At 32.4% G+C, this 24,427-nt stretch overlaps 2 protein-coding genes across 3 annotated transcripts in view; one reads left to right on the forward strand and one right to left on the reverse strand.

The window, feature by feature from the left end:
• The window catches only part of SUPT3H (SPT3 homolog, SAGA and STAGA complex component), a 423,577-nt gene that overhangs the window by 370,654 nt on the left and 28,496 nt on the right, over nt 1-24,427 (reverse strand). The gene's annotated exons all lie outside the window — the stretch shown is intronic.
• Nucleotides 4,053-24,427, forward strand: part of RUNX2 (RUNX family transcription factor 2) — a gene marked incomplete at both ends in the record, with an annotated part of 209,301 nt that continues 188,926 nt past the window's right edge. Inside the window, one exon of one of the 2 annotated variants that reach the window (XM_082847744.1) lies at nt 4,053-4,125. In XM_082847744.1, coding sequence (XP_082703870.1) covers nt 4,068-4,125 — 58 coding nt within the window. The remainder of the gene's footprint in view (nt 4,126-24,427) is intronic. The other variant, XM_082847745.1, reaches the window with a different exon arrangement.

Here is a 24,427-nt window from a genome sequence, read left to right on the forward strand (position 1 = left end):
GATTACAAAAAATACCACTTTTTTTTAGTATATATATACATGCACACACATATATATGTAAATTTTTTTAAGTACCAAAAAATAATACCTTGTACACACATACAACCACACATGTGTGTGCAGGTGTGAACATGGATATATACCCCATTAAAATAAGGAAGTGTAATTAAATCTCTCATAATCATAATTTAAAATAGCAATAAAATTATACATATTTTACTAATGTAAAAATTTTTCAAAGCATCAATAAAAGGCCCAATAAATGCTATGTAAGTCTCAATAGCTATACATCAAATCCAAATAAAATTGTCACACACCAAGTTGAAGCAATAAATTAAGAAAATTCCTTGCTGAAACCTCATAATCAATGAGAACATTTTAAGCCAAAATAGGATTTCTACAATTTATAAAATTCCTACATCAAACCTATTTTGCTTCTATTGTTTTCAATTAAAAGAAAAATAGAACAGCAACAAAAATAAGTTTAAAACAATCAAAAAAAAATAGAAATGGGCACAAGACTGGTATTGATAAAACTACTGTATTATAATAGGATCATTAATTCAGAAAATTAAAAATGATTCAAAAGGTAACAATGAAGATATATATGTAGCATTTAAAACATTACAGTCTTATATCATATAACAATATACAATGTAAAAAATTCAACCACTGTTGACAAACTTATTAAATACAAGGCAATGGGAAAACAAATAACTAACTTCTTTACTTTTCGTGAAACTGTTTTCAAGTTCAAAGCTATATTTCATTTCCGTGGCATTATAATACATAATTTATACAGCAGACTTAAACTCGATACTTACTTCAACATAGCAAATACTAATATATCCCCTAAAAGAATGAAGTTTTGAGGGTCTTTAAAAAACCAAAAAAACCCTGTGGTTTGCATTTCTGATTTTAAGCATAATCAAGAGCTTGCTTTATCTGCAGTGACTTTTCTGAGTCAGTCTCTCTTCAACACACGTGGTGAGCTAATTCTAATGAAACAGACTGTCAATTATCAAATGTGTACCAGTTATCACTGTTGTTTTAAAATTTTTACCACAAAGTAATATTTGCTCCGAAGAGGATAGATTTTCAATTTATAAAAAGAAAAAAAGTATATGTATGTATGTACGTATGCATGTGTTTGTGTGTGTACGGATAATGAACATACAGACTTTAAAGCACAAGACTTCACTACTTTCTCCTGCCAGAATTTGATGGGCCTCACACAGAACAGAAAGGGCATATTCAACAATATCTATTAAACTCTTAAGCAGTAAGAGTGATTACCCTGACCCAAAAATTATGTGCAGGAGGGTTACCTGCAAAAACAAAACAAGCAGTTAAGAGACACATAGATGTTAAAAATTATTCAAATACATATACAGTTAATTTGGAGGGCCAAAGTACACTTAATAAAAACAAAAAATTTTAAGGGAGAAAATATTTAGCAAAAAGTTTTAAGATGTCAGCAAATCCAAACGCAGAAACTGAAAACTCATTCTGAAAAAAGAAAAGCATTTACTTAGCAGACTACTAAATTTTTTCAGTTGCCTGATTCTGCTGCTATTGTATGTGTATATGGAACTATGTTTGAAAATTCCACAAATTATATAGACAAAGCCCTCCTTTAACTTACTTTAGATATTAATTAGAGCTACAGATCCCACTGTACGCCTTATTTATGAAACAGAATCAATGAATAAATTTTCCCTTTTGCATGAATAACTGCATGTTAAATGAAAGCTTTTAGTTTTCAATGTAAAACCTGTTTACATACACAATGAGGCATGATAAATATGTATTTTAAATAAAACACTAAAACGTTATTTCTGGTTTTTTAATCACTAAAAATTTATTATGGAAAAGTTCTAGATATTTGAATAATAAAGGATTAAAGTCATTCCCACATCCTCCCAGTGTATTTTGGGCAAATTATTTTTTTGTAAGAAACTTATGAACACATTAGTACATTTATCTTTATCAAATATAAACCAAAAACAGATAATGAACTGTGCTAGGATGACCATACGAAGGGGTACTTTGGCTCTAACATCCTCCTCAGTATTTCCCAGTCCTTACCCCATTATACACCCCAAATAATGTTTTGTAATTCACTGTCTCCGCCCACCCTCCCACTCATTTACTTCATGCCACTCCTGGTTACTATCACACTAGGAAGAAGTCTAACATGCAAATTCAGAGTGGCGTGGATAAATGGCAAAAAAATGCCTAGAAAATTGGTCTGTTCAGCTTTATAATTTTTGCTGAAAAATACCCCATTTCTCTCAACTGATGAAAACAGGAAGCTCTATTCATAAATATGAAATTCTCTGCCTATGATATATAATCATCCTAATAAGAAAATGAGTTCTATACATACATGTCCAAAGGGGCAAAAAAGGAGATAGTTTCCCAAAGATGTTTCCAATTTTCTTCTGAATCAGAATTAGCAAATCGAGACGACTAACATACTCTGTGTGCATTATTCCTTACTACACACAGCATTTTGTAATTTATTTCAAAAGCTTCTATTATAAACAAAAAATACAGCTTCTGTTAACCCACTCCATTCTGAGCTTAGAAAAATCAATAACATTGAACAATCTAAGTTACAACATAAGAATTTTACTTTATATTTGTATAAGACTTGCTATCAAAGGTTCTGTTAAAGTTAATATCCAAGTAAACGATACAAAATGAGTATACAAAATGAGTATATTTCCTTGAAAAATAAAAATTATTACACACATAAAGAAAACTAAGATTCATCCAATAAACTATGCCACAAGTTTTGCTATTCATTTTTATAAGACACTCAAACTAGCCATGAGATAAAGGTAAACATAATACAAAAGATACTAATTATATTTAATCTTTACTGTAGGAGCCGGCATCTAATATTGATCATACATAAACTAGACAGACGTGATTTAATATTTGTAAAGGAATCCCCAGACTAACACTTTCATGACGGCCAATTACAGTCAAGCCCAGCAAGCAGTTTGCAACCAGACCTTAAGAAAGGTAAACTTTTTTACAATGAGTTACAGATTCATGAGTTTAAGAAGACAAGAAAAAGGAAAACAGAAGGACTCCAATCACCCAGTAAATATGAAGCAGACCCCAGAATGTGATACAATCCAAAGATGTAAATTATTGTAAATCATCACTGTTGTTCAGGATTTCACACACAGCCTCTTGAGCCAATTTTGCTCACTTTTCCACAGACACAATAATGAACTAAATAAAAGGAAGAGGCACAAAAAGTAGGGGTGGGGGGGATAGAAAGGAAAGCCCACAACAGCAGAGTTCTGCTCTACAAACGCTTAACCTTACAGGAGTTTGGGCTCCTTCAGCATTTGTATTCTATCCAAATCCTCATGAGTCACAAAAATTAAAAAGCTATATCCTTCTGGATGCCAGGAAGGGCCTTACCACAAGCCTTTTGTCAGAGAGAGAGAGAGAGAGAGAGAGAGAGAGAGAGAGAGAGAGAGAGAGAGAGAGCATGAGCAAGGGGGGAAAGCCACAGTGGTAGGCAGTCCCACTTGACTGTGAGTACTATGAGGTCACAAACCACATGATTCTGTCTCTCCAGTAATAGTGCTTTTGCAAAAAAAAGGAGTTTGAAAGCTTTTGCTTTTTTGGATTGTGTGAATGCTTCATTCGCCTCACAAACAACCACAGAACCACAAGTGCGGTGCAAACTTTCTCCAGGAGGACAGCAAGAAGTCTCTGGTTTTTAAATGGTTAATCTCCGCAGGTCACTACCAGCCACCGAGACCAACAGAGTCAGTGAGTGCTCTCTAACCACAGTCTATGCAGTAATAGTAGGTCCTTCCAATATTTGCTCATTCTCTTTTTGTTTTGTTTCCTTGCTTTTCACATGTTACCAGCTACATAATTTCTTGACAGAAAAAAATAAATATCAAGTCTATGTACTGCAGGCATACTGTAAAACTAAAACAAGGTTTGGGTATGGTTTGTGTTTTCAGTTTAAGGCTGCAAGCAGAATTTACAACAGAGGGTACAAGTTCTATCTGAAAATAAAAGGAGGGACTATGGCATCAAACAGCCTCTTCAGCACAGTGACACCATGTCAGCAAAACTTCTTTTGGGGTAAGTGTTATCATATTTTAAAATCCTATAAGAGATGAACCTGTTAAACATAAAGGTATGTTTCTCGGATAAACTTGCTAGCTTTGCCAGCTAACATTATATTAAAGATCATAATGATGCTGTTTTGTTGCACTAAAAGTTGAAAAATGAAATTGCTGTACAAATTTGCTTTTGGCATCTGTAACTTATCTACTTCTCGGACTAATGACTTGAAATAGAAAAAATTAAATTATCTCACATTAGTCTAAATGTTTTCTAGAGCTATAGAAATGAGGTAGTTGAAACAGTAAAGGAAAGTTTAATATTCTCATTAACCTTCACTGAAATAAAATTAGACACTACATTAATCAAAGTATTGTGAAGTATTCACCCCGGCAGCTCCCAATATTTGAGCAAACTTTTAAAAGGAAGCAATTTTACAAAATAACAGACCACAGAATTATCTTGACATTATACTCTACTATGTAAAACAGAGAAATAAACCTGCAGTATAACTTACATTTTAACCAGCTCAACTACAAGAAATCTACTTATAATTTTAGACTGCATCATAGATATCTGCACAAGTTTGTTTCTAAGCAACTTTACATAATTGAAGCATATATTCAACTGAAACAAAATTATGATAAGTATGTAATAGCCATTTTTAAAAGATCTTTATAGTTGCCCAGGATATCCAGGATATTAAAAAGCTCACAGAAGTCGTCAAAAACTTACATGCAATCATAACTTTCTATACAATTTTAGTTTACATCTACACACTATTATCCATAAGTAGAAATTGTTATAAACATAGCAAACATTAAAACGTCTAGGATTATTTTAATCATATTCTTTGACCTACCAAAATGAGTATCATTTAGTCTCATAAAAAAGAAAACTCTGTAAGGATACTCTGCATGATTTAAAAGAGCCATACCAATTAAGTCATGCTGGACTTTAAAAGAAAACAGGCATAATATAGTATTAATATTTAATTTGAAGTTAGTGTAATACACAAAAGTAAACTACTTCAACATTCATCAGCTAAGATGGTATTATAGTAAAATATCTAAACACTTACAAGATTTTCTTTATGCTGTCCAACATGTTCTACAAGGCAAGTTTATAAAATTTTCTTTTATCCTTTAAAATAAATCCTTTTGCTGTGTATACCTGTATTAACTTTGCTTTATAACTTACAACTAACGATTGGAGTTTCTTTTACTCCTCCTACTTCACACATTTTAACTGGCTACCAGAGGATCAGTCTTAGTTTCAGTCAAAGAGAAATAATTAAACCTGAAGGAGAAAAAAGGTTTCTCTTAAAAGGGTGAGAAAATATACTATGTATTTTACAAAAAAATGTAAAATTGCTGTAGTGACTCCCTCAATAGTTCTAAGTGGGCCCCCTCAGTTATAACACATACAATACAATAATCACAGATTATTTTTTTAATTTAATGGAAGATAATAAGCATTACTGTAAAAATTTCTGCATTAAGGAAGCAGAACATATACACAACTAGACTGCATTAACAACCCCTATTATAATTATAGCTCATACATGGAAACTTTTGCTGTTCCCACCCAAGAGAAGAGGGGGAAAAAATGCTTAAAACTATTGTTATATGGAGGGATAACTTGAAACAGCATCTCAAGCAGTTAAGTTACTCTTCACAATGTTACTCTATTTTTTAAAAAATAAGAATTTTTCAAACCAGATTGGGAACACAAATTTCAAGGGCTATTTCAGCATTAGATGTAAAGTTACTAACATAGTCACAAAGAATATGTTAAAATGTTCTTTATTCTGTCATATGAGGGAGTGTTACATTTCTGTGACATCCTTAGTAACTGTTTCTACAGTAAAATTTTCAAAACTTGACCCAGTTTCAAACAGGCATGATAATGAATTAAATAATCTATCACATCACATATTTTTATACATCAGAACTAAGTCTTCCTCTTCTGAAATGTGGAATTTACCCTCTCCCACTCCCAAATAGTATTTGAGAGCCTGGATAGAGAACATAAGATGAACCCACTACACGGGACTAATTACAGGTGGGTGGTGGACATAGTGTATAGGTTATCATCACACTACAAACATTTCCCGCTTCTGGAATCTATCTGAAGTCTGAAACCTCACTTCAGGCTTTAAATTCTTAAGTAATTGATTATCAAAACAACCTAATGAAATGTCAAAAGTATGTGCTCCAATTTTGTAAAATAGTTTTAAAAGTTCAGGCTCTTCCTAGGTGAGGGACAAAAGCACACGTTGACCAACTGCCTCACCTCAAAATAATAAGTGAAAAGAGTGTGTGCGTGTGTGTCTGTGAATTTTCAATGTGCACTACTCAAAATATGTCCATTATTTATCATAAATGAAGTCTGTTAAAATGAATAGATGTAACTCATGGAGTATCTTACCATTAAGAACTTATTTACGAAAATATATCAGCTGACAGACTAAATTTCTACATAAAACCTTTGTAACTGACTGTAGTACCCGACTGAACATGATGTGTGAAGACTGATTTCCAAAACAATAGTTGTGGTCCATATCAATGATAGTGATTTTATAGTTTCAAGATTTAACAGCGACAAAGTGTCACAACTTGCTTCTAAAATAAGAGAGCTAAATTCCAAAATCCAGGGAGATGATTTAAAAAGAGCATATATAGAAGACCACTCCTATTAAAAGCTAACAATGTCGGTGCAATTTCCAAAGACTCTTATTATGCATTATTTAACCATCGTAATTTTACATGAAAACTGGTAAAGATTTCACTTTTAAACATTAAAAATATTTTAGAATGTAGAAGATTTAAAACAAATCACAGAAAAATATTGTTAGTCTAAATAAATCTCTTGATAGTCTCTAAATCACAAGAAAGCATGAAATATACATGGTTACATTATGATATACTTTAGTTATTTTAAAAGAAGAAAAAATTAATCTCTTCAATTACACCCTTCAAACTAATCACTGATAGTTTGACTTGTTTAAATCAGTCATGCTAAAGTTAAATTCAGTAAGATAGAAATGTTCCAGTTTGTTAAAAGAACACTGAAATATTTGATGGTTAAATAAACTGCAGAGGGGGGAAAAAACTAACTCATTGAAGGCACTAAGATTTTATCAAACACACAGAATTAATCTTTATTGAATAGAACCATTCACAAATCAAAACTCACTGTACTTCAGTACTTTCAAGCAGCGCTAATCAATTACAAACCTTTTCTAGTGCTTCAAAACTCATGTGCTTTCAATTTTATACACTGGTGGTCCTCAAGTACTGTATTGGGGCTGAGTTAAGACATTCTGTATCACAACTTTTTTTTCAACAAATATTCATCTAGAGGGCTTTTTTTTTTTTCCTCTCAAGAGCTGCTCACATGAAAACTGTGGTAATATTTTTATACTGTACTTCTTTGTTGAAGCAAAAGGTTAGGGGTTACCTAAATACCTCAACTGTATATACGAAAAAGGGAAAAGGTAAGTATTCATATAAAAAAATCCAATGGGACTGGATTATTTATTTTTGCATTTCCTATGATTAATGATGCACCCATGCATACTCGAAAACTGATGGCAAAACAGGGTAACATCTCAAACTCCTCTCCAAAGCATACAAATACCAACCTTCCATACTGTTCTAACCCGTTGCAAGATACTAAAATGTGACAACTCTAATAGTGAGGTCATGCAAATCTCCTCAAAAGCATTCATTGCAAATGCAATTAATTACCTAACAAAAGTCTACAGAGATATTTTTACATAAGGGATTCACTGGAACAGTCTACCTCTACAGTGTGTCTCTGTAAAAATAATACACATATGGTCAAACAGACAAATACCTTCAATATGAAAGAATCCTTCCTACAAACAATAAACCTGTAAACGTGACAAAGCGTGACTATTTTTTCTAGTCATATGCCATGCAAGATTTATTAGTAAATGGGTGCTAACAAAACCAATGCTAATTTAAGCAGTATTCCCACTAGGTCACCCAAATGTACTACCTTTTTCTCCTATACCAATGAATTCCACTGAAGATAAAACTTCATCCAAAAAAAAAAAAACCTGTCATTAGCCTCCCATAATAAGGATAACAATAAACTCCATATTCAGTATTTTCTAAAGAGCAAAATATTCTAAGCTGTCTAAAGTATATGGAAATTCTTCATGAAATATGAAATATTTAATCTTTTAAAACAAATCTTTAGAAAAGGAAGTCTCACATGATGAAAATATACACCTTGATACAATCTACTGCCATTTCAAAGTTTAAGGAATTCGGTGGATATGTATTTTGATTTATGTATTACAATTCAAAAAAATAATGGGGAAATTCTACACCTTATTCAAAGGGACTTTACTTACAATTTTAACCACAGTTGACCACCAGCTTTTGTCCATTTAACAACAAGCCCACATACACTCCCACGTAATTTTTTAAAGATCTGTAGAGCAACTGAGATTAAATGCTCTTTTATTACATTGTATACAAAATCTTCATCTTACGTTGAATTCTTAGGAATTTCTCCCCTTTGTATTATTTATTAAGGATGTAGGATTCAACTTTGGACAGTGCTGAATGTAAGCAATACCATACCAATCATTTCGGGTGTTTATTGTTGTTGTTGAACAGGATGTTAACTCTAAAGTATATTTTTTCATAAATATGCTGTCTTATACGAATAAAAACCTAATCATTCACCATTATATGTTAAGATAATTCCCAAATAAAATGAGCCGTAGAATTGAGTCCAGATAAGCATTTAATACTTGCAGTAAAGAAAAAATTCATTATTGATACACCTCCTATAAGTACTCTTTATTCTTGTTAATACTCATAAATCCAACATCCAATATGTAGTCCAGGACTAAAAATCATACTGAGTGTGATTTTGCCTCTAATTAAGTGATTTTCAATTTTTAAATCAACTGCCCACAAAACAAGGAATTCTGCACCATACAGACATATATTAAGTAAATGCAATTTTAATGAGGTTTAAGATATTTTAAAATTATTATATTGATGTCAGAAAATTTACCAAGTTACATTATTCTCAGACACGTATTTAAGATTATGGTGGCAATTAAAGACTGCTATCTGCACTACTTCTACTCCCATCCCTTAAGAAATTATACATGAGAGTTACATTAGAGAAGTGAGAGTCTAACAAGGTGCATCCAAGTATCCTGTGCAAGGCCAATAATTTTTACCACAAAATCAAATAAATTAATTTTATTTTATACTTTTCAGTCTTTATATCAATGGTGTCTACTGAAATCATTATACCCTCAACTATAAAAATATATTTACATAAAAGACTTAGCTAAAAACTCAAACATTTAAATACACATTTTCAGGTTCACAAAAATCATACGAACCATGAGTGTGCCAGACTTTGTTTATACATTCCTTATTGTTAGATATTCCTTGTAGTCAGATATCTTACAACTAAAGCCATTTTGTGGTTCAGTTAAAAGCAAAAGCCAAAAGCCAAAAAAAAAAGGGAAATAAAGGAAAAATGCTAGCCAAATCACAATAACAATCAGTAAGGTTCTAAGGCATGTATATGCAATGTCTTTCTTTGGAAAAATTCGAATAACGATGTTGCGGTATTCAACAGAACTTTCTATGGACATGGACATATTTTTATACAGAAGCTAAATATTTGCCACATAAATACAACTTCAATTTCTTTCAATTATGAAAATTTTAATATGTAGTATATGAATTTACCTGTGCATATGAATGCATACACACAAGTGACTAGAGAAACTTGGGATAATAACTGTAAACCAGGAAGAAAACAACTGTAAATTAGTTAACTGAGGTATCGTTTGCAGTTCTATTGGAAAGATAATCAATTACTTTTTGCATGTATACTAACAGAGAAATGTTAATCTGTAAAACCAACAACAGAGATTAGGCATCTGTTAGGGTATACAAGATTAAAATAATCAAAAACTATACTTGTAAAACACAAGGACACTATTTTCCAGTTATAAACTTAAATTAAAAACTGGTATCAGTTAAACAAATTATTACAGTTCACAAGGGAAAATATGAATGTAATTAATCTGCTAACAGATACCTATTTACATACATTATCTCAAAGAACAACTCCGGCTTGAAGCTAAACATGTATATTTTCTGCATATTTACTCATTGCCCATATAACCTAGGTAAACAAGTTAAATTAGGCATTGTGATTTTTAATTCGGTTATTTCATTTTGATAGTAATAATTATAATTAATTTTATTTTTAAATTTTTCTACTGAAGTTCCCAATTTAAACTTCAAATTTCCAGATAATCTTTAAGTGGAAAGGTATCATCATTTCTACCAAATGATTAAGAATTACTTAAATGGATCTAAACAAAGTGAATTCACTATGAACCTGAAAAGAAAAAAGTGCTGTATTCTACAATTAATATTTATCTCATTGGTTTTACAGTATTAGTGTAATTTGATCCCAGAATTAGACACAAGAGTATGCAAAAGTTACAGGGTACGTGTTCCCTTTAATCAATAATAACTTTTTTATAAGTTTTGTAAACACACCTTAAAGAAAACCTATTTTTTGAAGAAAAGTGAATTCTCACTTTATTTTGTAAACTTCTGTCAGATTACAGAAATCTGCAATATTATACTACCACAGAAAGAAAACTTTTTTATGCTAATAGTCTACATTATTATCAATCACTGTGTTTTCCATAAAATGTATAAATGTAAAAATATACAAGCATTTCATACTAAGGACCTTAGCACCCGATTCAAAAATATTAAGACACTATAAGAAGATATCTACGAGAAAACTTCCATCAAGACAGTACCATCCTAATATCAGGCAAGATAACTGGTTACAAAAGGTAATCTAGCAAGATTAATTTTTACTTCTCACGAAACTTGTAAAGCTTTCAGGTAATTCGTCTTTTGACAAAATGCAGAAAAAACTGCTACTGCTCTTACAGAGTTCAAAACAAAAATTAAAATATTTAAGAAGATAATCCATAAAACAGATATACTTACAAAGACAATGTACTACACAGTATGTTCGTAAAGCAATATAAACGTGAAAGTCAATGTAATCCAAACCTTTGATCATTAATCCAACCTTCTCTTCATAATAGAAACTCCTCTTTTTCATATTATTAAAACTCCAGCGTTACACAGAATTCTTTACATTCCCTCAGTTGTTAAAACTAAACACACAGAATATATTCTATTTTAGGAGGAAAACTTATAACATTTTTAAAACTTTTTACCACAAGTATCCACTTTATTTTAAAAATACTATTATCTAAGCTAGATCAAGACAATCGGTATTGTCAGAACATCACTCTTGATTTAGTAATAAAGATTTAACAATATATTTCCCATATACTATGTATAAGCAGATTGCAGAATATTTTAGTGCACCAATAGGATCAAAGAAAACACATACGGAGATTTATTTTTAATCATCATTCACAAGTATCTAGAAAGAAAACTGAGACATATGCTGATTTTTCGCTTATTTTTATAAATGTTCTTTCTTTTTAATGTAATGATGAATCGGAATATATCAAGAGATACTATAACTATTTTTTAAGAGAGCAAAATATTTGGCTTAAATTGCTAAATTAGTCCATTATTAAATGGTTAAACCATTCTATATATGTTTATATGTGTAAAAATCATTTTTACTCAGACATGTTCAAACTATTTTCTTGGCTATGAAATGAAATCATGTGCTCCAACAAATACCATAGTATTTTTGATAAAATATTTACGTACAAAGTAAATATATATTACATGTACAAAATGATAAGCGATTTTCTATAATGAAACTAATGCATGTAACTCAAATTCTCCACTTTGATTTAAACCTTATTCAGCCAAATACATGGTCAATTCATTGTGTTTCCATGATCAAAAAACATCTAATACCCTGAATGCTGTTTTAAAGGAAACTTTAAGAAAAATTATCTTATTATTGTAAGCTGACAGAAAGGAATTTTTTGAAAAGTAGCTGTGAAAAGTGTGTGATCTGAAAACTTACATATGAACTTAAAACTTACATACTCAAACATATGAAATGAACAAGAAAACAGCAAACAAATGGCATAAAATAAAACTCTACCTAGCAACAATACCACACTAAGAAGTCAACCCTGAGCATAGGAGAAACACATATGCTTTTTTAAATAAACGTTCAAATGCAAACTTGCATTTGAACATTTTGAACAGATAACATTCCAGTGATTACAGAATTTTCTTCTAAACTGGCAAGACTAAAAAGAATCACATCTAATTCCTAATTTTACAATTATAATGTCTGATACTTTCTTTAATCATAAGACTACCATTTATTCTAAACTGGCTGGAAAGGCTTGCCCATTGCATTTTTCCTGTACGTACCTCTTCCTTATCAATTATGGTGTATCTTCAGCATTCGGAGAAGAGAAAAAAAAAAGCTTCGAACTTTAACAAAGTTTAAAACATATCATTAAATCAATATTCACAGGCTACTGTAAAAATATTCATTTCTAGAAGGCCAGAAAATCTTGCTTTTTTTAAGCTGACGCATCTACACATAGAAAGCAACTTTTAGTAAGTTCTTTTGCTACGCCATAATGATCTGCTCCAAAAACTCAAGGGTACCTAAAACAACGGGCTACCTGTTCTAGCCATGCTTAGGAATGTGTCCAAATCATTTTTATTGATTTAACCTTTATAGGAATGCTACATATCCTCAGAGCAAAACATTTTGAATGTATTTATAATATGATACACTTCTGAGAAACCATGAAAAAGAAAGCTAAAAACAAATCTAGATACTCCTCCACCCTTGGTTGTTATGGGTTTATTTTTGTTTACTTTAAACACTATCAACAGACCTAAATATTAAATAATTTTATTTAGGAAAACTTATTTTGGCACCACTGTAAGTAGAAATTAAAAATTTATTTTGGAAAAAAAAAGTGCATTTAAATAAATTCTAACTTTAAGAAATAAAATACCTGACTTGACAATAATGTCACATCTACAAATTTTAACAGATTCTAAATACTCCTTTTATACTCTAGTTACACATTAATCATGGAACCTACAAACATATCAAACTTAAAGAATTTAGTCCTTATTGAATAAACTAGGTTGTACTGTAGTTTACATTCTGAGAGTTTACAGAGAAAGTTCTGTGTTGCCTATCTCTCTAGCTTTCTGCAAGTGGTACTTTATTAATGGCTTCAGCAGCTAACGCCTGCATTAGTTATGTCTGCCAAATAATAATTCACAATATTATGCTTCCTCACATTATGGTTCATCATTCGTTAACTTGAACCTCACCTCTGAAGAAGTTATACTTTCACTGCAAAATGTTCTCTTAAAAAGGCAAACAAGTTTTGAGCATTTCCAGATGTGGCACTCAAAAAAAAAAAAAATCATAGGCAAATTCTCAAAGAATTCTAAAATTATTAATAAAAGTATGGTAAAACTGGAGTTACCACTTATTGCTTCAATGATCATCCATAAGTTCAAGAACTGAATGTACTATTTATCAAATTAAGAAACTTATGATAGAGCACTAATGATTTCAGACAGCTGCCAGTAGATAAAACAAGCACATTTCAGAGTGAGACAAGATTCTACTGAACTGGAATTTCTGACACTCTGACAACTACTGAACATGCAAGAATAAAATCATAATATTATCTTTTTCAAATAGTTAACCTATTTTTTTTCTGGGTAATATAAATTTGGGTTCGGCTACATTATTTTCATTGTCATTATTTTTTATGAAACATACAAGCATGCATAAGATTATGCTAAACTAAAATTAAAATAATTTATATGCAGCCTACTTCTCTGGAGCAAGGCTGGAAGAAGAGTGAGGTAAGCAAGCAGGCGCCTATGGTTCAAAATTTAAGGAGATCCTCAGGCAACTGCCCTGACAGTGAGTGCCTCCTTAAACGCTGTGCCCTGGACACTGCTTGCCTCACTCTAGACCCAGGTTCTCCTCTGGAGGCACACTGGCGTAAAGCATTTCATGAGACATACTCTAAGCAAGGTATCATAAACAGAAATATGATAATATAAGAATAAGAAAATTAAAAATAAGTTTCTATCTTTACCTGATTTACATTTTTCTAAAAAAAGAAAAAAGGAACCGCTCCAACTTAAATGTAAATATTTTTTAAATAATCATTGTATATTATAATGAGTAGTTAAGAGTTCTGAGACTGCACAAACTTTCTTTAAAGGAGACTTATATTTGCCATAAATACCTTTCAAAGTAAACTAAGTTGCCTTATTGTTTTAAAAAAAAAAAGAATTGAGTATGTTCCATTATAGGGTTCACAGAGCTACACTTGAGTTGTTGTAGCCCAGTGACATCCAGATCTGACTGATCAACAGAATCACTTGAGGAACAGGTCTTGGGGAGGGGAAGGGAGAAGAGGCGGTCTTGGGAATTTTTTTAAGCAAAGCTCTCCAGGTAAATCAGCCAAGTTTGAGAGCCAATAGTCAACTTATAATAAACTTATTAAGACAAGTTATACATATTAATTGTATAAATTTCCAAATTGTCTCCTCCCTAAACATTTGTAAAGCTTGTTCACAAAATAGAAACCATTAAAATTTCAGTTTGTTACTTTACTTCCCCTTCAAGTAGAGGTTAGTCAATGGTGATGTGTCCAACAAGTAATATTAATAAGGAAAAAAAAATCAGAAGCATAGACAATTCAATGAGATGAATAGAGCCGCCCAAATTAATATTTTTATTTTTATTTTAGGTTTAAATAGCTATTCTAAGTATATCATCTCAATCTATTCTACAAACCTAGTATTTTAAACTTTAAATTCATTTAATTAAGTTTACATTAACATATCTTAAGAAAATATATGTGCCTAAAATACCTTGAAACTGTACTTTGTTTTTATGTTAGCTTTTCTTTCTTGACTGTTTATTGTGCCAGGCACTACACTAAACCCTTTATAAACATTATTTCCTTTAATTCTCACAACTCTTTTATATGAGATGGGCATTATAATTATTTACAGATGAGGAAACTGAAAATGAGGTAATAAAATCTGCCCAAGGTCACACAGTTAAAGAGCTGGGATTCAAACCCAAACCTTCTCACTCTTAATTACTACCTTATAGTGTTAAACCTAACCTTAATGAAGTGACTTCCTAATCCCCAATTTCATCTGTAAAGGTATTAGTTCTCAGAAACATAAAGTTTTATTAAATTGACAAATACAAAAAAAGAGAGAATCTTTGCATCTCCAAAGACTCCCAAAGTATAACTTTTAGTAATACTGATCAGTGAGAATCAAAAAGATTAAGAAAAAATGAAACAAGAAGATACCAAGGGATAAGATTTGGGTCAGGTTTAATCAGAAAATGCAAGTTCCAAGGAAATAAATAATTCTTAACCAATCATTATAATCAATAATCTTATTTAATGTCCACACCACACAGTATATACTTAACATGAGATGAAAATACCATTTTAGGAGTTAAAAATTAAGCTCTTAAATTGAACATAAGGAATTTATAATCCTCCTTATTTATAAAATTAAAATGATAATCATTTCGATCACAGGCTTTGGTGTCAGTCAGATCTGGAGTCAAATCCTAGTTCCTGTAATTATCCACAATATTCGCTTTACCACGGTCTCACTGTCCCACCTAAAATTTAAGGCCTATATGCACATACTTATGCTAAGTGACCGAGACAACTTTAATTTCTAAATATTAATTTCTAACTATACTTTCCTAAATTCTTACTCACTTAAACCTTTGATGTTGCCAAAGATCCATGGATAAGGGTACATTTTTCTTTACCTACCGAAGAGATTATATATATGATTTTAGGAAGTATATCTTTTGACATGCACTGTTCATCCCAATTTCATCCACAACCATTTCTCCATTATTATTCAAAACAAAAATCTTAGAAAAGCCACAAAAGAGCTCTAGCTGCTTTTTTTTTTTTCTGGCAGAGGGTAGGAATAAAGCTGTGAGATTACATTTCTCAATCTACATGGATCCACTGAGAGAAGATGCACTGACCAGAAGCCACAGGTGATAAGTAGATGAGATATTTTTGCAAAGAATAAAGAAGTGAGGAGAAGAGAAAACTGTTTGAGCATCTACAAACATCAACAGACTTCTCCAGTCATTCTGCACCCATATTTAATTTGATAAGTAAAGTTTTAATGAACAAACCAACAACTTGAGAAAGCCTCAATAAGGTAGAGTTATTTATTAAAATTAAATAAACACACATGCAAGTATAAAACCATAGATACTACATTTTAGAAAAGGAAATATGCAAACCAGTGCCCTATCTGGCAACGGAGGCAAGAAGTTAAAAAAAATTTTTGGTTAGAAATAAAAGCTAATAGGGTCAGGTACTTCACTGGCTTTAAACTCTGCAAGTATTCACACTGATTTCATCAAAGTCACTGAAAAGATGTGAGAAAAGAAAGACTAAAGGTTTTGTGCCCAGCCAAAATAGTCAACCAATGAAGCAGAGAATGAATTTAAGAATTATATGGTGATTTAGTCATCATTGACCAGTAGAAAAACAATCTAGCCTGGATGTGAAAAACACAAGCAAGTTACAAAGAGAATACAAAGAAATAGCAGAATGGCGGCAATTACTGGGAGAGACGAAGAATAAGGAAAATCTGATTGCAGCCTAGGAGAGAATGGTGAGGTTGCCAATGATTAAGAGGAAAACAGGAAAGGGTAAAGTAGAGTTTTGTTATGTCTTTATTAAAGTTGTGCTTAGTGGGAAAAAATAGGTGTACACAACACAATTTTAATTTTTAAAAAATTATACAGGGGTATGCATGTGTATCAGAAAAACCCAAAACAGTGGCAATCATTATGTTTAGATAATTCAGAAGAATTATGAAAAACTTTTTTTATACTTGCCAATATTTTTCCACTAAAGAATGAATGAATTTTTAAAATTTAGTTGACAGTATGCTTTAATGTTTAAAAAGCTCATTTTTCCTGAACCCATACAACAAATTTGGTACTGGAAACAATGTTGGGTTGTTATTTTCCCCCCATGCATGAAATAGAGTAAATTCCCACAATTAGAAACTATTTTTAAGCGTGAAAATCAGTTTCACAAAAACCACAGAATCTCATGGAAATATGACAGACCTAGGAAGGGTTTTGGTGTCTTTTAAGTTTAAATCCCAGTCACACCAATTACAAACCATGAGCAAGCTACTTAAGCTCCCTGTGTCTCAATTTCTTCATCCGTAAAAATATTACCACCTACCTTGAATGTTTTCTGTGAAAAGTAAGATAACACGTGTAAAGCACTCATACCCAGTCAGAAAAAAATCACTGCAGTTATTACACATAATCAACTTTCCAATTCTTAAATCCTCTTAAAAGACTAAATTTGACTACTCAGAGTGTGGTCCACAGACCAGCAGCAACAGCATCACCTGAAAGTTTGTATAAAAATGCACAACCTCAGGCTCCACCTCAAACTTTCTGAATCAGAATCTGTATTTTCACAAGATCCCCGGGAAAAACAAAATTTGAGAAGCCCTGTTCCAAATAACACTCAATTAAGGATTACCAGCTCCCTGAACTTGTCCACTCCATCTCTGTCCCAGAGTTCTTTCTGATGCTGAGTGAAGAGTACCTTATAGTTCACTCTTAATTCCTAATTCTGAGAGACTAGCAAGAAACCGATGGAAAGTCTAATCTACTTCCACTTCCAAAACATACTTTTCAAACCTAAAGAGAACTCTCATGTTCACCCCTCAATTAATCCACCAAGCAGGTCCTGTGGTACATAACTCTCTCTCGTGAAACAATGTCTTTAAGAATTCAATAAATTCAAATTTTTTAATAATTGGATAATTATACTTTAAAAATTATTAGGCTGCACAACTGTATTAACTAGGTACCAGGCTGTATTTACCCATTTTGTCCACGAAGTCTCACCGCAAACTTCTCAATTCCTTACTGAAAGTTAAAAACACTCTATGTGGCCCATGTTCCTGAGACGGCTCCCCAGTATCCCTGGCAGCACAGAGCTTGTGAGGCATGGCTACTGCTGAGTACAACCTTCTGGCTTCCAATACTCACCTTCTCGGTGGCTCACAAATCGTGTCTTTAAGAACCTATTCTAGAATCTCAGAGGCCTCAAGCTGAGAGGTATTCAGACTTTCATTTTGAAAACTAATTCCTCTCTTTGATATTTTATACCATTTACTGTTAAGTATTTTACATTTGCAGGTGCCCAGTCTTGTCTTTTTTCCATTCCATGACAACTAACTGAATGAAACAGGAAACACAGAAGACAACTGTATATATGAAAAATTGTCAGACAAAATATCAACTCAAATTTCCTAACTTAGAGTAATAAAAAGTGGCATGAAGTAGTATCACAAAGAAAAAGAACATCTACTAGATTCAGCGGTACACTAATATGATTTAGACTATTACAGAGCTCCTAGAAGTTGATCTCCTCTGAAGGATTTCTGACTGCTTTGAACAGAACTTTCAACTTTCTTTTACTTCTTCTACAGTTGAGAACTCCCTCACTTACTCAGCCTAAACTTCCCCTAACCTATATACTTATTCTTTGTCTCTACTCTTATAAAGGACATACCCTTAGTTGCCCATTCAGGTACTGCCTTCTTTCCGTTCTCCTACCTGAACTTTCTTTTCATTCATGTCCACATGAGCACTGCCTTAGATTCCAAACTTCCAGGGAAGGGTCCCTATGTGTAGGTTTCCCTTTGAAAATTACCTAGAATAGTAAAATTTAGGATGGGCACACCTATAATGATTAAAAGCCCACAGAAAGACAGGCTTACCACAAATTTAAAATTCATTAAAAATTAAGAACAGATAAAAGCATGTCAACTTTTTGGGTAAGGAAGTTGTGTATGAATCAGCATTTTACTCTTGGCTAGGAAGTCTTAGAGAAAAAGAAACCTGAATATGAAAGGTGAATTGGCCTTAAAGACAACAAGAAGAATATACTTAGTGGATGGAGAAAGGAAGCTCATTTAAGAAATAAAGAATGTGATGAGTTAGACAAGGGAGACAATAAAACAAGTGGAAGTTGAGAATTTTTAAATCTGATGTGTAAGGGACTATTTATAAGCACGGTGGTTTAGTAGTTGCTATATACTATTCTCTAAAGCTGGCTTCACTCTTATGAGTCTAGAAATGTCTCCATTGAACCTAATTGAATCAAAATCAAACAAACTGATTTATGCTAACAAAAGGGCTGTATATTAAAATGTTCCTCATGACCAGTATCTACTTTCTCAGCACATGAGTATCTAATAGAAAGGAAACAAACTTAAAAATACAAAGTATGATAGCCAGCCAGGATATCAGAAAGTCAAAATGAAAGATTAATTATAGTCATAGGACATAGTCTTAATAAATTATTCCTTTTGATTTCTTTACATGGTTTAGTTTTCTTGTTTTTTTCCAAGCTTCCCACCTCATCCCAACTTTTTTAGTATGATAGGATTTTTAAAGGACTAAGCTGCAAGTCAGAGAATTAAGATCTAGTTACAGAGTTACGATGATATAAGACAAAACAGTTTTTCTGAGCTTCAGTTTCATCGCTTACCAGTACTGAACTATATAAAACTCTCTATGGCTTTTCCAAATTCTCTGTCTCTGCCATACTTATTACATTCAGGATAGAAGATTATTTCTAATCGTACTTCCTGGCTAGCAGAAGGCCATCCACAGCAGATATCATGGTAGAAGGCATTTTTTCCCACTGAGACCCTGCATAACCACAATCCTTCTCAATTCTGGTCTTCAGGGAGCCACTAATAAACAATAGGAATTTGCAGAAGTTTTTTACCATTACATGCCTGAGGGTTTATCTTTCCATTTAAAATTCAGTTTCTTCTTCCTGACTTTCATCTAACCATGCTCATTTCTACTGAATCCTGACATCAATCTTTTATTCTGAGTTTTTGCTCCTGCAGCCCTAGATGCATGCTTTAAGGAGGCATTAGCAGGGCAGTGATTAGAAGCAGAAAGGTAAAGAAAAAGATAGATAGAAGGAAGAACTTCATTCTAGAGCCCTTTTACTTTCCTGCATGGCTTTTAGAAAAATAACCACCTCCTCATGCCTTAGTTTCCCCATCTGTGAAATAGGAGGAAAAATCCACCTACCTGCCCTGCCTTGCATGGATGTTTTGAGATTTAAATGAGATAAAATACGTCAAAGCTCAAAGAAATCTCACGTATATCATATGAAGTCATTACAATTTAGTACTGTTTAAAAAAAAAAAAGTTCAAACTTGAATATGCCAAAAAAAATGCTTGTGCCTTTAAATGGCAATAGGGGATATGGGCTGGCCAGTTTTTTACCAAAGAATAAAACTTTAAAATTTTCAGCAAACCAAGTAGTTTTGAAGACTAAACTTTGTGATACAATATTCATTACAAATTATCTCAGAGTTACTCTGTCTATATATTCCTCTAGCTCAGTGGGTCTCCTCTGAGACCCACTTTTATATAATGTAACCCATCAATAAAATATACATGTAATGACCACCACTGTACATTTATTTATAAATTTTATATATATATATTACCTTTCTAACACATTATTTACCTTATAAATTATTCATGAAAACAGAAAATTTAAGGCATGAAAAAATATATAAATATAAGTATTAATATTTTTTCCCTGAAGTCTACTTTGACACCACTGCTATAAGCCAGTGGTTTCAAACTTTTTTAAGCTATGGAACGCTCTGTTCCAACACCAAATTTTAAAATGCAAACCAAATCTATAAAACAAATACAGAGCTGCTCTGATTAAAGTGGGAATAAGGGAACCAGAACCTGGAGGTCTGTGATGAAACACTTACGGTTCCAGAAAGCACAATTTGAAACAACTAATCTTGAGATCAGACTTTCCATTAACCTCTTTAAAAATAAATAAATGTGGATGGATCTAGAGACTGTCATACAGAGTGAAGTAAGTCAGAAAGAGAAAAACAAATATATATTAATGCATATATGTGGAACCTAGAAAAATGGTACAGGTGAACCAGTTTGCAGGGTAGAAATTGAGACACAGATGTAGAGAACGAACAAACATATGGACACCAAGGTGGGGAAGCGGCGAGGGGGGGTGTCTGGGGGGGGATGATGAATTGGGAGATTGGGATTGACACGTATACACTGATGTGTGTAAAATGTATAACTAATAAGAACCTGCTGTATAAAAAAATAAAGTTCAAAAATTCAAAAAAAAGTACAAAAAATAAAGAAATGTGCTTTTACTCAATAGTGCTGTTTCCTTAGCTGGAAGTCAAAGATGTTATAAGAATCAGCTGAATACTCAGGACTATATTTACTGCCGATACACAGTTAAGGATACTGTTGACTATATAATAAAGTGTCCCTCTGCAGGCTTCCAGGGAAGAAAATTTTCTCAGGCCTCAGTACCAATAAATGTTAAACTCCTAATAACTATGTGTTATATCATGGACTGTGAATCTAGTTTCTTTTGAGACAGTATAGTATACAATGTTATCTTTCCTATTTTCTAGGAAGCTTAACAGTAAAACTTTTGTCCCAACTAGGCAATCAGAGAGGGACTTTATTATATGCATCTCAGTGCATTTTTACCACTTGTATTAATTTTGCATCTCCACTCCTTTTAGGTTTAATCTTGATTCTCATTTTTTCTATCCTATTCTATTATAAACAATTATGACAAACTCCTGAAATCTTTTTGGAATCAGTTAAGATACAAACGATAAAACTCAACACTCAAACCTGCCACTTGGCACCATCAGCTTCCCATTCCTCCAGGAGGGAAACCTCGGAATTATCTGTGGTAACTAATGCACTAATTCCATCAGCCCCCAATACCTAACAATCTAGCCTCTGCTTTATCACTTATAATCATTTCCTATTCTTCATTCCCACTGCCATTACCATTCACCTCGACTATTATAGTACAACAGGTCTTCCCACAGCCAATCCATTTTACATGCTGCTTACAATCAATCTTTCTTAATCATTATCACCACATATCACACCTTTATCTTTTCAAACACCTATTAAAGGTTTCCCACTAGAAAAGACTACACTCCTTAGTCTGGCATTCAAAGCTTGCCATATTCTGATACCAATCAACAGTTTTGTCCATTTTTCCTACAATCAAGTTTCTCTCTGGACACATTAAACTTTCTGTCGCATATGCCTCATCTCTATCTCTGGGTCTTGGATCATACTGTTCCCATTACTTGCAGTGTTCCCTACCTACCCTCACTGCCACACTACCTCCAGATTTCTACAATGCCAAATATTAGCCATCCTTGAAGACAGAGCTCAAATGGCATTATTTTAACAAGCTTTCAAACTCCAAATTGAAAATCCCCTTAACCTACCTCTGTATTCCGAAACCAGTATATCTAATTTTTCACATATTCATCTCCTATCATTCTCTATCTGTGTATAAGACTATTTATCTCTCTACTTACACATATATGTAAACATATACAACTCTCCTAGACCAGTGACTCTGAAGCCTTTTTTGTTTTTTAGCTGTAAAATCCGTTTTTCACATAAGATGCAATGAGAAAGCCCAGTAAGGAAGATGGACTTTTAAAGGAGCTTTTCTGGTTGCAAGGGAGAAGGGCTGAGAACACAGCTAGAACTTCACGCCCTCTGCAGACATCTTCACAAAGCACAGAGATACAGCACACCAAACCACACCGTCTGTGAAGACAAGCAGTATACTCACTTTATTCACCTATCTCCCATGTAGGAAGGCAATACTGTGTAAAATCAGATAGTCCTGGAGTCAAATCATAGCTCTGCTGCTTATAAACTGTGTTCTCTATGCAAACCCCTAATCTCTCTGAACCTAAATCCTCATCTGTAAAATGGAAATGGTAAAATCTATCTCATGTGATGACCACATGAGATAAGACACATAAAAGTCATACTTCATACCTAAGACATGCATCAGTACAAAAGAATTCCCATTCCCTTTTTCCTCCCCGTACTTTCTTTCCACATCATGTAGTCAAATGCCTAGCATATGATAGGAATTAAATAATCATTTCTTGAATGAATTAATAAGTGGATGAACAGCTGAATGAACAGTTGTCTAAACAAAACATAAAAAGACTTAGAAAAGGGATTTGATAACAAGTACAGAAAAAAGACATGGTAGAGAAATACTATATTAGAAAAAAGGAAAATACCTTACACAGAACTTTTATGGTTAGAAAAGAAAAAAGTGGTACTTTATATATTTAAAAACTGGAGACTTTTCAGTAAAAGTTTACTACCAAAGAAAGAAGCTAACATGAAAGAATTATTTACACACATCATTTTAAGGCTTATGTGTGAATAATACGATTATCTGGCTAATATCTAAATTCAATTTACATCCAACAGCTTAAAGATAAGAGTTAAACTAAATTAAACTATAGTGAACGATCAGCATGCTTTTTTAAATGAATTTTATTTCACTGATTTATGTATGACTGTTATGGAATGGTGTTCTGATTTTTTTTAAATGTGTTTCCTTGTTTCTCAAGTTACAAATGTAAAGTTCTGCAATTGTATTTAAAATCTTTTGGAGGTAGATGTACACAAAAGAAATACCTCAACACAAATCACTATGACATATAATGAACCCAAAAGGAATAGGCGTATATCACTAAAGACAAGATGTTAAGTTTGATAAAACAAAATCTGACCTTTAATATTTTTGAAAATTAGTTAATAAACATAAAATGTGGCAAGGCTTACAGTCCACAGATTTTTAAACTCTTCTGGCATCCTTGGGGGTCTGTCTACAAAAGCAAAGGAGTATATACATGCTAGAGACAAAAAAAAAAAAAAGGCAAATAAACATGATCCCATTGGACTGTAGTTTAAATAGAGGGCTGAAATCTAAATGATTTTTCTGTATTCCCAAAACAAACACACAAAACTTCATGCAATGGATAAAAATCAATAAAAGAAAAGTAACAGCATAAAAAAATTAGTCACATTATTAGCACAATACTCTTGAATGGTAAACTACAAGTCAAGATTATATCTCATTCTTAAAGTTATTTATACTTCTTTAAAAATGAGAAAAACAGCTCAGAAACTAGATTACAAATATCTCTTTTAAAAACTTCACTCCATCAGAGCAACAAGGTTAAAGAATGATTTACCAAATTTGACTCCCAAAGATGACTATAACAGAATGCTTTTAATCTGACTTCATGAAATATGTGAAATCCCTTCCCCTTCTCACTAACTACATGAA

This window comes from Leucopleurus acutus (genome assembly GCF_964270905.1).
Source record: "Leucopleurus acutus genome assembly, chromosome: 10".
Classification (NCBI taxonomy): Eukaryota; Metazoa; Chordata; class Mammalia; order Artiodactyla; family Delphinidae; genus Leucopleurus; species Leucopleurus acutus.